The following is a 13,106-nucleotide window of genomic DNA, read 5'->3' on the forward strand; positions in this document are numbered from 1 at the left end:
CAAACATCCTGGACTCTAGACTCTCCATCGCAGCCACAAAAATCAGAAGCTACGGGCGCTGTGATCATGCACAAGTCTTAATTTAATGGGTAAAAACATTAAATTATCACACACAACAATTTTTTCCATAAAGCTTAATAAATAGAATCTTTTTTTTAACGCTGTACAAGGGATTGGAAAACAAGCTTTCAACAAAATATGAATGAACTCATACTACCCTCAAATTGATTTGGAACACTCCCCCCTCCCCCATGCCCGAAAGCAGTGTGTACAGTTGAGGTCTCTCTCTGGGTACAGCCAGCCAAGGTCGACAAGTTCCAGGAGCCTTGGAAGTGATGACCTCACTCTGGGGCTGGGGCTTTAAACGCTCTGCCCTTGGGACTCGTCTATAGCCCCAGCAGTCTGGGGCGTGGAGGAAACTGAACCGTTTAGGTGGCTGTTGCCTGCCGGAGCCCTCTTCTGCCCAACACACCAAAAGGGGTGAGAAAAACAAATGAGAAATGCACCTCAAACACACACACCCCAGAAATCAACACCAACAAGCCACAAACTGGTGCCCCTCGGCAGTACACAGGAGGAGCAAGGGGAGAAAGTGTTTCTTTCCTCCTCTTCTGACACAGAACCCAGCTGGGTCCTGTGGCTGGAGTGGGTGGCCCCAGGTCACAGCGGTGCCACTGGGTGCCCCTGCAGTATGTCCATGAGATCCTGAGCACCTCTCCCCCGAGCCAGCTCCAGGGGTGTGAGTCCCCTGGCATCCCTGTGATGGAGATCTGACTCAGCAGCCAGGAAACTGACCACAGCTGTGTGGCCCTCTCGCACTGCCAGGTGGATGGGGAGTGCCCCGGTGCCATCAGGTACGTTGACATCAGCTCCATGCTCTACCAACACTTTCAGGGTGTCAAGAAATCCAGTGCGGGCTGCATCATGGGCCGGAGTGGTGCCGGAGGCATCCTGGACATTGGGGCTGGCACCTTGCTTCAGGAGCTCCAGCGCGATGGTGGGGCTGCCAAACATCATGACCTGTTTGAGGGCAGAGGGTCAGGGGGTTCTCAAAAGTGGAGGCCCAGGAAAAGGGGTGATTGGAGAGAGGGGTCATTCAAGAGTAGAGAATACAAGAGATGAGGTCCTCTAGAGAATGAGAAACCCCAGGGAACATAAACTCCCAGGCAGCTGTTGAGACACCAGAGAACAAGGTCTCCTGGGAATAGGGACCCTCAAAAAATTGGTTACCCCTAAGGACAATACACCTCCCTAGAGAATAACACCAAAGGAAATTGTCAAGAAATCTAAGACCCTCCCCCCAAGGAACCAGTTGATACCACTTTCCACATACGGGAAATCATCAGGAAATATGAAACCCCCACCAGGAAATAGACCTCAGAGAATGAAAACAGCCCCCTCAAGGGAAAGGAGATGCGTAGGGAATTTGAAACCCCTTATCCAAGGAAATTCCTCCTCCCATATAATGTAGATGCTCCCCAGAGTACCTGACCCCCTCAAGAAATGTGGTTCCCCTGTTGTAAATACTCCCAAGGCAATAAAGATGCCCATTCAATCTGTAACTATTCTCTTATTGGGACCTTCCATGATATAGCAATCTGAAAATCCCCCCGGAATGGAGATTCATCCTCAAGAAACTACATCTCTCAGAGAACCCCCAGAAAATGGGCCCTGGAAACATGAATCCTTCCAGGATTGGATCCGTCAGTGGAAGCTCCAAGAAACCACAGCCATCCCCATGAAACTGGGATCCAAAGAAGCTGAACCCTCACCTACGGAATAAGAGCTTCTCCAGGGAAACTGAATCCTCCGAAATCAGAGAACAAGGAATCCTCCAAAGGTGGAAAGCCCTCCCCTCCCCCAACTTAAACCCATCCAACCACCCACCTAAGAAAGGGGACATCAGGGAGGAACGTCAGCCCGGAGATGGAGGAATAGACCCCAGTCGGCCACCACCCTGGACGGGAGACGAGAGGGAAGGGGTTTGGGGTCCCAGTCCCCGCCCCGCTCCTCGCCTTGCCCTCGCTACTGGCCTGCCGGGCCTCACCTGCAGCGCAGTCTTGCCAAAGCGGTTCAGGGCGTCGGGGTGCACCAGCTCGCGGTGCAGAAGGCGGCGCACCTCCAACACGTCGCCTCGGGCCGCGGCCCCACTAAGCCGGTCGCCGGCGCGGACCTCCTCCAGCAGCATGTCGACACTGGTGACCTGTGAAGCCCCCCGCCCCACCCCGGCGCGGTCAGTGCCGGGGAGCCTGCCAGCGGTGGCCCGAACAGCCCTCTCGTGGCGTCCCCGGCCTGCGCGAGGCTCCCGGTCCGACTCCCCAGTCCCGGGCTCCGGCGCGACCCCCGCCCTCCCGGGTGGCTCCTCCCACTGTCAGCCGGTGGGTAGCCAGGGGCTGGGAGTCGGGCCCTACCCTCCGCCACCCGCAGGGCCCTGCCCGGCGCCCGCCCCTTATGGGCCGGGTCTCCCCTCAACTCACCCTCCCTCCTCCTCGACGGGCGGGGTCTATTCTGAGCAGACTCAGTCGCCGCAGCCGAGCCGTCCGCCAGAGGGCGGAGCCAGCGCGCTCGAGGCCCCGCCCCCTAACGCCACGGATTTGTTTTCTTACGAACTAGCTACGTTGTAGCCCCGCCGCGTTGCCCGGCTCGCGACCTTGTAGTGCCGCGCCCACGCGGCCAGCGCAGCCAATGGCCACTCGTCGCCAGGGAGGCTTTGCGCCCTGGCGTGGGCGGGGCCGTTGCTGATTGGACTAACAGTGGCGACCGGTGGACCGCCGGCAATGGCGGGGTTTTCGGTTTTTCAAACGCGCCTGGCGGGCGGGAAAGAGGGCCGTTTTAACCGACTCGGGGGATAAAGGGCAGGGGCAGTGTAGCGCGGGCTGCTCCGGCACCTCGGCACCGCTGGGGGAGAGGGAGGCAGGGCTGAGGACGCCCAGTTCGGGGTTCTACCGTTCCGGCGTGCGATAAGCATTTATTAACTCTTACTATTCGCTGAGCGCTTTATTTCATTCAATCTTTGTGTGCAGGAACGGTTCCCGGCGCTGGAGCGCACAACTAAATAATTTTAGATAGCGTTAAGCACCGTGAAGAAAATAAAATGTGGAAATGGGGTGGGTGCGGAAGGAATCACGTTCTGGCTCAGATTGAGCCAGCCCTGGCACAGCAAGTGCAAGGGCGTGGAGGAAAGTTCCACGCTGCAGCTGCCACATGGGTGAGCCTGGGAGGTGAAGGTAGCGGTCGGAGGCGGCTCTTAACAGAGGACTTCAAACAATTCCGGAGTACCTTATGTGTACTAGGCGCTCACGTGGAGAGCAAGCAGGGTGCCTCTTGCTGCAGGGCGCTGACTGGGGCTAGAGAAGATAATTAAGTATCTTCAGAGCGGTATACACTAAGGAGCTCATAAAACGGGATAAGTGATAGTCTCTTGGGAAAGGAAGACCTCTGAAATAGAGAGGTCAGGGAGGGCCACCCTGAGGAGGTGACATTTCATTTGAGACCTGAAAGCGAGGGATGGAGCAATGTGGATATTTGGGGGAAAGCATGCCAGGTGGAGGCGCTACAGATGCAAAGGCCCTGAGGTGGGAGCGTGCCTGGTAAATCCAGAGCGTGTCTGATAAATCCAGGAAGAGTGAGGTACAGAGGGAGAGGAGGGAGGTGAGAATCGATAGGTGAGGCGAGATGGGGTAATGCAGATCAGGCTTGTGGGCTGCGGTGAGCACTAGACTTTCACTTTTTTATAAAGAATGGAACCCTGGGAGGGTTCAGAGCAGAAAAGCCATGGTCTTAGGCGTTAACAGGCGCCCCCTGGCGGCCATAAGTGGAACTGGCTGTCGTTGGGGAGGAAAGCCAGGAGCCAGGGGGACAAAGGCGGAGGCAACTGCGAGGGCCCAGAGGAGGGATGACCAGGGCTGAGAAACGAATATGCATTGCCCTCTCTTATCCCAGCACTTTAGGGACATCCCTGGCATCCCCAGTCCCCAGCCAAAAAGCACATACACAGCAGCATGATTAATCTTTTTAATGCCATACTAAAACAGAATGGGCCAGCGGGGCCTCTGGGCTCAGCAGCTGTGGATGAGGAGGGACCCCCTCCACACCTCCTAAGGCAGGTCACTGCACGAAGGCACTCATGAGGGGGACTTCAAGCCCCTCTTCTATTTCTTCATATAAAATTGGAGGAGGAGGGGAAGGGCGGGAGCCTGGAAAACATTCTTCCCAGCCTATGGGTAAAGGAAAAACTCAGGGAGCAAGACTCTGCTAACTCAGGGTCTACCCTCACACACACAGCCCCCATATTCCATCCCTCTCTAGAGTCTGCAGTGGAGACCTGGGGAGAGGACAGCCCGGGTTCACCTCTTCTTCCTTCTAGCTGGTACGAAGCTGATAATCTGCAGGGAAACAAGGAGCAGGGACAATCTCAGAACTGGGGAGACAGAAGGGCAGTGCCTCCCCCAAATCCATCCCTTTCCCCAGGGCTCATCATCAACCCCACAAGTATGTAACAAGGGGAAGGATGGGGTCAAACACAGGGACTGTAACCATAGCAACAAGCCTGTTTCCAGGCAGTAGACGGAGGGGACTATATGTTCAGCCCTTCATCCAAACCCACCACCACTACCATGGAACTGGCAACTGTCCCCATTTTAAAGATAAGGAAACTGAGGCCCAGGGTGGCATACAGACAAAGATGGATTAGGCCTGGGGCAAGGCCTGATGAGTCTTGGAGCCCTCTGAGACAGGATGTATCAAAGCCCCAGGACCACCCCTCTCATCTTTTTGCCCCCATTGTTCCAGGGAGCCAGGCTGCCTTACCACCACTCTGAGTGATATAGCGGACCCACGGCAGGGCCTGGTAACCACTCTTCTCGATGATCTTCATGTATCGGACCTGGAAGGGGATGAAAGGAGGTGGCCCAAGCTAGGGGGAGAGAGCTGGCTGGGGCCAGGGGAATACATGCACCATGACTTGGGGGAATAAGGTGGCACAGCTGGGAGTAATGAAGTAACATGGCTCAGGGCAGAGATGTGGTAAGGGCCATGGTGGGGGGTTGGGGGGAGGTGGTCCAGGACAGTGGGAAAGATGCCACTGTATAAGGGAATAGACACAGCACAGTTTGGGCACAGGGCATAGTGAGAGGTGAAGGGAGAGGGGACCCAGGCTGAGAGCAGAAAAATCAACATTGTTCCAGGAAAAGGTAAGGATGATTGCAAAGGAGAGATGACCCAGCCCAGGGAATGTAAGTGATCCCAGCCAAGAGATGAGAGAGAGGGGAACACACTGAGGTCAAGGAGAGGGGTCACCCTTCCCACTTCCCTCACCTGGATCCCGGAGACAGTGAAATAGGGAATCTCAAACTTGACCCCAATGGGGGGCCGGCCCTCTACCTCCTCCTTCTCCACGCTGGGGAGGCCAAAATGGGCTCGCATCAGGTACTCCTTGCCCCCCTGAGGGCACATGGGGGTATCAGACACACTGAGGGGGCCCTATATACCCCAGAACATATTCACAACACCCCCCAGGGCTGGCTCTGCTCTCAGCCCATTTCATGGACAAGAAAGTAAAGGCTCCTGGCCAAGACTCACTGCTGAAGCCTCTGACTGCAAAACCTGATCAGGGGCCTTCTAATGATCGTCCCCCATTTTCCAGACCCCTATGAACACCCCCACCCCAGATCCCAGGGACAGACCAGATCCTCTAGCAGCCCAAGACATGGTGAACAGGATCCTGCCCATTTCACAGATGAGCAACCAAGGCTCCATGAGGGGAAGTGGGTGTCCCAAGGCTGTCTAGCTCACAGAGACAAGGGAGAGGAATCTGAACCCAGGGTCGGTCTCCTCAAGACCTGGGACATGGAGAGTTTAACCACCATGCTGGCCTGGTTTCCACCTCTATCACCTATCAAAAGCTAGCCATGTGCCTGTGAACATGGTTCTCCAATTTATTCTCTGCCTTGCCCTCAAGCTACATGGGCAGGTCCCCCAATCCCCCGTCCATCTCCAGTGCTCACCGGGAAAGACTTGATACTCCAAATAACAACATTCTTTTCCGGCACATACTTGGCACTGCCCACGCTGGTCTTGAAGCGTGGGGAGTCAGCGTCACTGGGTACAGGCACAGATATCTCCACGCTGTTGGCCACCGACTGCTTCTTAAATTGCCCCTTGGCCTGTCAGTGGAGACAGCACAGGACACACAGAATTCACTCATGCAAATGTTCACCAATGTCTTTCCATGCACCATCTCATCAAAAGCATCCACAGCCTGAAGTGGGGATCATAATCCTTCCCATTTTCAGATGATGGAACAAAGGCACAGAGAAGTTAAGGCATTTGCCTGGAGACACACAGCCTACAAGTGGCAGACCTGGGGTCCACACCCACGAGAAACGCCTTTGCCTGCTTCAAAAGGACCCCTCATCTGAGCAGGCAGATAAGTGACATCTCCATCCATCTGGGCCTCAGAATCCCCACCTGTAAAAGAGAACTAACTATATGGTCTGGAGAAGCTCATAATGGGGGCACTGGGAGATGTGCACAAAGCTGTTCATGGCCATGTGACCCCAAATAGCCAAGAACTGAAAACAACCCAGGCAAGGGAAAGGATGAAACACATGGAACTATATTCAATATCTTGTAATAACCTATAATGGAAAAGAATATGAAAACACATATGTGTCTGTATATGTATGACTGAAACATTATGCTGTGCACCAGAAATTGACACAACATTGTAAATTGACTATACTTCAATAAAAAAATGCAATAAAAAAAGAGAGAGAGAGAGAAAGAGAAGGGATGAAAGATTCTCATGGTGAAATATTCTACAGCCACAGAAATGGGTGCTCTAAGCTATGGCTCCTGAGATTCCTCTTAAAAATTAACATCACATGTGCAAAGCAAGTTACACAAAAAGTCATATGGCCAGAATCCGTAGATATGAAGGTCAGAAACTGGCAGAATGAAATATTTATGGTTACAAATACGGGTGGCAAAATTACAAAGAAAAGCAAAGAAATAATCTATGTGAAATTCAAGATAGCAATTGCCTGTGGGTAAGGGAGGAGTGTAAATGAGGGAGAGACAAGTGGGGGTTCAGAGGCTCTGGCCAAGCCAAGCATGGTCAGATAAGCTGGGTGGCTTATTATTAATCTTTAAATCATATAAATACACTATGCGGTGTGTATACATATATGAAAGTAAGTAAGTAAAACGTATCATGTGTCAGATGATGGTAAATGATAAGGAAAAAAATAGAACAAAGAAGGGAGGTGAGGAAATCAGGGGAGGCTCCTCTGAGGAGGTGACATTTAAGCAAATAACTGAAGGAGGTGAAGGAAGGAGCCCCATGTAGATATCTGGGTGGCTGGGGGCAGAGTGATCCAGGGAGAGAGGACAGCAGGGGACCATGTCTGACATGTCTCAGAACCAGCCAGGAGACCAGCGTGGCTGGAAGGAAGTAGGGAGGTGGGAGATGAGGTTAGATTGTTGGCAGTGATGGAAGGGGCAGATTAAGCATTGAGAGTAGTTATTCCCCAGGGCCCACCTTGACCATGATCTCCACGCGGCTGTGGGAGAATTTCTCAATGACAGATTCAATCCAGATCAGTGGCTTGACCTATAGACAGAAGAGGGAGTTTCTCCGAGGCTCTGGGGCCACCTCTTGCCCCTTGCTATGGGCTTGACCCTGCCTCACCTGGGTGCTGAGGCGGTAGGACATGAGCTCGAAGTCACCGTCAGGTGGGATGAAGGAGATTGTTCGGTCGTTGTCGAAGCGGGAGAGCCGCACACACTGGTGGAATTTCACATCCTCCAGTTCCACGGACTTGTTCTTGCTCCCTGAAACTCAGAGCCGAGTTAGCAGAGTGACCCTGAAACCCGGGGCAGAGTCCCTACCCCTACCTTTCCTGTCTACTGTTACTATCACCCCCACTTTACAGATGAGGAAACTGAGGCCCAGAGTGGCTGAGTAACTTTTCCAGGGTCACCCAGCTGGCCAGGGGCAAAGCTAGGATGCCAATTCAAGGAATCTGGCTCTTGCTGCCATACACATAATTGTTACATATAATGCTATTCTGTCTCCTCCTCCAAGTGAAATGTCAGCTCCATGAGGGCAGGGGTTTGTTTTGTTTTGTTTGTTTGTTTGATTGTTTGTTTGTTTCACTATGGTGTCCCTGGGCCTGGCTCTCAATGAAGCAGCGTTGTTTGCCAGGGAACCAGAAGTTGCAGTACTGATCATAACCAGCAGAGGGCGCGCAAGTGCTATTTCAGAACTGACTGCGATTCTGTGGGTTCCCAGATGGGGCGAGAGGGGTCCCCTGTGGGCCCTCTTCCATAAGCTTACGGCCAGTGAGCTCGAAGAGCACGCGGTCGTTGAGGCCCAGCCGCAGCTCGGGCATTCCCGACAGAAACACCTTGAGCTTGATGGTGCCCACGATCTCGCTCAGCAGGACACTGCCATTGGCATTGACCTGAGGATGCACACATGGAGGGGTCAACAGGTATAGGGTCCCCTCTCTTGCCCCCAGACCGTAGTGGGGCTGGGGCGGAGGTGTGAAGGCTCACCAGCAGATTGACCGACTCTATGACATCAATGAAGACCTCGTTCTTCTTGTACTTGATGCCCTCAGAGCGCCAGGACACAGCATTGGTGACGGTGGGTGGCACCCGCGACTTGCCTGTCTCCAGTTTGTTGCCCTGCTGCGTGATGTACCTGGCAGGAGGGCAGGGGAACAAGCAGGTGGGCCTAGGGACACTCACCGGCCCTCTCCAACTTCCACCCGTGGCCCACTCTGCGGCTAAACCCAAGGCCCACTCACTCCTGCAGGATCTTGCTGTCGGTGGTCTGCGGGAAGCCGAAGTCCATGAGCTCATCCAGCAGCTCGTAGATGATGACGAAGTTGTCTCGGATGCTCTCCTCCTCCAGCTCCTTGAAGTATTCAGTGAATACCTGGGGGTGTGGGGAGACCGACACCCATGGAGATGTGGCTGGTGTAGCCCAGGCCAGGGCTGGGTCCCCACTGATCCAGCAATCCAACAAGTAACTATTGAGTGCCCGCTGTATACCAGTGCCAGGACAATAATGGCACTGCCAACAGGGTCTCTGCCCTCATGGTACAGTCTAGTGGGGTAAATGGACTGGTAGTGAGAACAATATCATCCAACATGTTGGGTGCAATAATGAGAAAAATACAAGCAAAGTAGGAGCCCAGAGGCAGGGAGGTCCAGGAAGATTTCCTGGAGGAGGGATTGGAAGAGCTCAGAATGTTTTTGTTTTTTGTTTTATGGGCTATGGATCCCTGTGTATCTGGTGATGTTAATGGACCCACCTCAGAATAAGGCCTGTAAAAGCAAAAAATAAAATACACAGGATGGCAAAGGAAAACTAGTAAACAGAAAGATGTCTAAGTTCATGGACTTCCTGAATTATATCCAGGGGCCCTTGGGGCTTGAGGGAACCCAAGATAAGAGCCCCTGAGACTTAGTACACATGACCACAGCAGAGAACCTGTCAGCCATCGAACATCTGCTCTGGCCTCTCCGGCCTTCTTTCTATTCCCACCTCAGGGCCTTTGCACATGCTATCCCCTCTGCCTAGGACACTCTCCTCATAGCAGGCTCCTTGTTACAGTCCTCAGCTCCAATGTTACCTCCTCAGTGAAGCCACCGCTATCCCTCAACCCCTGTGAGTATCACAGTGAGACTAGTACCCAGTCACTGGTTGTCACAATGAATCTCCTTCATGCCCTTTAACTCCTCAGCACAGGCAGGGAGCATGCCTGTCTCATGTACCACTGGGTCCCTCCTCTGCCTGGCGCAGAGGAGACAAATCAAATACAGATCTCTTGTTTGTTGAAAAGTATTTACTGAGCACTTTCTCAGTCATCAAGGATGGCCTATACTAAGCACCCAATCCCTATTTGATTGTGCGATGTGACATTAGTCATAATGTTAATAATAATACTCAATCTTTATTGAGCACTTACTGTATGCTGAGCACTGTTTTAGGCACTTCAGAGGTACGGATCTCATTAATTTGTACAACAGCCCTGAGGCAGTACTTATTGTAACCCCTAGTTTAGAGGCACAGAGAGAAATGACTCGTCCAAGGTCATATAGTCAGGCCGGGAGGGAGCTGGGTTTGGAACTCAGTTCCCTCCAGTTCAGATTTGAGCAGTACACCCTCTTGGAGACCTTCTTGGTCTCTGCTCTAGGGAGAGATGAACCTACAGCAGCCAAAGAGAGCATGGAGTGATGGGGGTTTGACTGGGGGCACCCCCAGGGAGATCATGGAAAGCTTTCTAGGAGAGATGGATACTGAAAGAGGGGGGCAAGACAGGTAGACAGACCAGCTGGCCAGTGGAAGGCAAGGACCTACCTCCACTGTCTTGTAGAGGAAGGAGTACACGAGGGAGGCGTTGGCATTCTTCAGTGTGGTGGCCACCACTGCAGGCAGCGAGTCAAGGAAAAGGTGTCATTTTGGAGGGTTTGAATGGAGCACAGAACTGGAACCCCCACCCTGTCCACCTTTACCTTCCAGCCTGCGCCACTGATGTGCTGTGCACTTCCTCTCCCACCCCGCCATCTCTGGGCCACCACCCCAGGCTCGCAGGGACCCGCCTGTGGCTGGATACAGTAGAGGTTGCTGTATTTGATCCACAGGAAGTGGACTCGGCCATGGCTCAGCAGCGGGGTGAGGGCGCCCTCCTCCTCCCGCTGCATGAGCAGAGGCATGAAGTGTTCGATCTCGCTCATGGCCACATCGCCCTTGTAGTTGCGGCTGATCAGGGGCTGAGGGTGGGCAGAGAATGTCCAGTCAACGCTGGGATCCAGGGACCCTCTCCCTGGGGGCATCAGAGGGCAGGGCTCTGACCCTACTTGCTGGCTGAGGGGCTTGGATAAGGCTCTGCCTCTCCGCATCTCAGTTTCCTCCTCTGCAAAATGGGCACGTGAAAACAACAGCTGGAGTGATTCAAGCCCCGGCTGACATCTAGGTTGGGTTCTACTAAAGCCTGGATACTTGCTGATTTGTTCAGTTGTCACCACAACCCCATAAGGTAGGTGGTATCATCATCTCCATTTTACAGATGGGGAAACTGAGCTATGAACCATGTCCAAAGAAGTGGGGACGCTGGGAGTTGAATCAAGGTGCCCTTGCTCCAGGATTCCTCCTCCTAAGGCTTCAATTCAAATTCACCGAATCAGTGAGGTAGAAATGATGAGAGTGGGGCAGGTGTATAGGTCCGTGGTAGAGCGTGTGCGTAGCATGCATGAGGCCTGAGTTCAATTCCCAGTACCTCTATTAAAAAAAAAAAAACCTTAAATAAGGCAATTAGGTAAACAATTATGTTTGTTTACCTAATTACCTTTCCCCTCCAGGGGAAAAAAAAAAGAAGAAGAAAAAGAACTGAGAGGATGAAAGAGGGAAAGAATTGAAATGATTCTATCCACACGACTCTCCTAACTCACGTAGCTCTGCCTGGCAGGCAGAAAGCAGTCACTAACAATGATACCTACGTGGCGAGGTTGTTTAGTCCGGTGTTTAGAACCAGGACGGCACCCCGCAGGTCCTCACACCCTGTAGCTCTCACTACTGTTACCATCAGGAATATTGTTCTCATCACCACTATTATCATTGCTATTGAATGACAAGTCGAAGGGGACAAGACAGCCCCAAAGGGGAATTAGCATCTCCTGCCCCTGCCCCAGAATTAGTATTTCCCAAATGTTAATACAGCGGATGATGGTGGTGATAGAAATACTTTCAATTGATTGAATGCCTGATGTTTACAACAGAGCTCCGGTGTTAGGTCGTGTACACGCGTAAGGTTATGTGAATTCTTCCTGAGTGGGCCCTTCTGTTATTCCCATTTGTACGGACAGGGAGACTGAGGCCCAGAAAGGTGGAGTTCACTGTCCCGGACACGCGGCCGGTAAACAGTGGAGGAGGGAATGGACGCGGGCCTCCCAGGGGTTGGGGGAGGGGGCGCTCCCGCGTCCCCGCAGCTCCCTGGGGCCGCGCGCCGCGCGGGGAGGGGCCGCCGCTGGGTCCGGGAGCGCGCAGCCTCACCTGTGCGTCCCCCGCTGCCCAGCGCCCGGCCTCACCTTGCCCTTGACGTCGAGGATGAAGACAGCCGAGGCAGACATGGTGGCGACCGGCGGACCTGGGCGGTGGGGAGGGAGCGCCGGGAGGCGACAGCGGTGCCGCTTCCTTCTTCCTGCGGAAGCGCCCGCGCGCAGGTGAGCACCCAGGTGAGCCGTCTTAAAGGGGAGGCCACCAGGTGAGTGGCGCAGTCGGCCAACGCTGCGTCGGCTGGGAGGGGCGGAGCTTCGGATGTGACAGCTGTCCTGCCTCACTTTCCCTCTGAGCCCTGGAGTGCTGATGGGCAGAGACTCCAGACCAATCACCTACCCATCCATCATCCATCCATCCATCCATCCATCCACGCGTCCAACTAACCATCCATCCATTCATCCATCCACTCCTCCGTTCATCTTGTTTCTCCTGTCACTCCTACACGCTTGTCAGCCCCAATAGAGCAGGGACTTTGTCCTTTTCATGACTGTGTCCCCCAGTGCCCAGCCCTGGGTGTTCAATAATATTTGTCCAATTAATTAACTAATTAATACAATACATATTTATGAATTAATTAATTCTTTCACTCAAATATTTACTTAAGCAAATAATTTCACGCAGTGACAGGAATTGTGGATTGCACTCTGAGTAGGACAAATGCAGCTGCTTTTATGATTATTCCTAATGCCACTCATTCCTTCCAAAAATATTTATAAGCTCCTACTATATGACATTATCTCTGCAGTTCCCCGCTCCGCCAGCTGAGCTATCAAAGGATGTGCCTACTATGTGACATTGAAGATGCTGATAAAATGTTGAAAACATAAATGGTCATTATTATGATGACTATAATTGTGATCGTGTTATTCATCAACCAACATTCATTGAGCACCTACTGGACATATGGAAGCTGCTTTCATTAGGGTGACAGTGATGAAACTTGATGATTGTTCTCAGGGAGTGAATTTTTTTGAGCACCCCACTGTGACACTGTGGATGGAGACACAGAAAAGCCATTCCTCTGCTGTCCTAGGGA

General features: G+C 52.9%; 2 protein-coding genes across 6 annotated transcripts; both read right to left on the reverse strand.

Annotated features, from left to right (window-relative positions):
- Positions 1 to 64: 64 nt before the first annotated feature.
- On the reverse strand, positions 65 to 2,614 carry CDKN2D (cyclin dependent kinase inhibitor 2D). Of its 3 annotated transcripts, none has more exons than XM_072947682.1 (3): positions 2,478 to 2,614; positions 2,048 to 2,203; positions 65 to 1,020 (listed from the first exon to the last, which is right to left on the reverse strand). In XM_072947682.1, the coding sequence occupies exons 2-3, from the start codon at positions 2,186 to 2,188 to the stop codon at positions 661 to 663; spliced, it is 501 nt and encodes a 166-aa protein (XP_072803783.1). In that variant the 5' UTR covers positions 2,189 to 2,203; positions 2,478 to 2,614; the 3' UTR covers positions 65 to 660. The 3 variants fall into 3 exon arrangements, with proteins under 3 accessions (XP_072803783.1, XP_072803784.1, XP_072803782.1); XM_072947683.1 differs by lacking the exon at positions 2,478 to 2,614 and adding an exon at positions 2,412 to 2,457; XM_072947681.1 differs by lacking the exon at positions 2,478 to 2,614 and having other exon boundaries at positions 2,048 to 2,405.
- A 1,386-nt stretch (positions 2,615 to 4,000) lies between these two features.
- Positions 4,001 to 12,250, reverse strand: AP1M2 (adaptor related protein complex 1 subunit mu 2). Of its 3 annotated transcripts, XM_072947686.1 has the most exons (13): positions 12,100 to 12,250; positions 10,629 to 10,785; positions 10,373 to 10,440; positions 8,814 to 8,944; positions 8,560 to 8,707; positions 8,339 to 8,465; positions 7,691 to 7,833; positions 7,541 to 7,612; positions 6,006 to 6,164; positions 5,317 to 5,442; positions 4,810 to 4,885; positions 4,325 to 4,385; positions 4,001 to 4,217 (listed from the first exon to the last, which is right to left on the reverse strand). In XM_072947686.1, the coding sequence occupies exons 1-12, from the start codon at positions 12,139 to 12,141 to the stop codon at positions 4,363 to 4,365; spliced, it is 1,272 nt and encodes a 423-aa protein (XP_072803787.1). In that variant the 5' UTR covers positions 12,142 to 12,250; the 3' UTR covers positions 4,001 to 4,217; positions 4,325 to 4,362. The 3 variants fall into 3 exon arrangements, with proteins under 3 accessions (XP_072803787.1, XP_072803786.1, XP_072803788.1); XM_072947685.1 differs by having other exon boundaries at positions 4,001 to 4,385; XM_072947687.1 differs by having other exon boundaries at positions 4,001 to 4,385; positions 12,065 to 12,197.
- Positions 12,251 to 13,106: the final 856 nt, after the last annotated feature.

The sequence above is a fragment of the Vicugna pacos genome, chromosome 22, assembly GCF_048564905.1.
Source record: "Vicugna pacos chromosome 22, VicPac4, whole genome shotgun sequence".
In the NCBI taxonomy this organism is placed as follows: Eukaryota; Metazoa; Chordata; class Mammalia; order Artiodactyla; family Camelidae; genus Vicugna; species Vicugna pacos.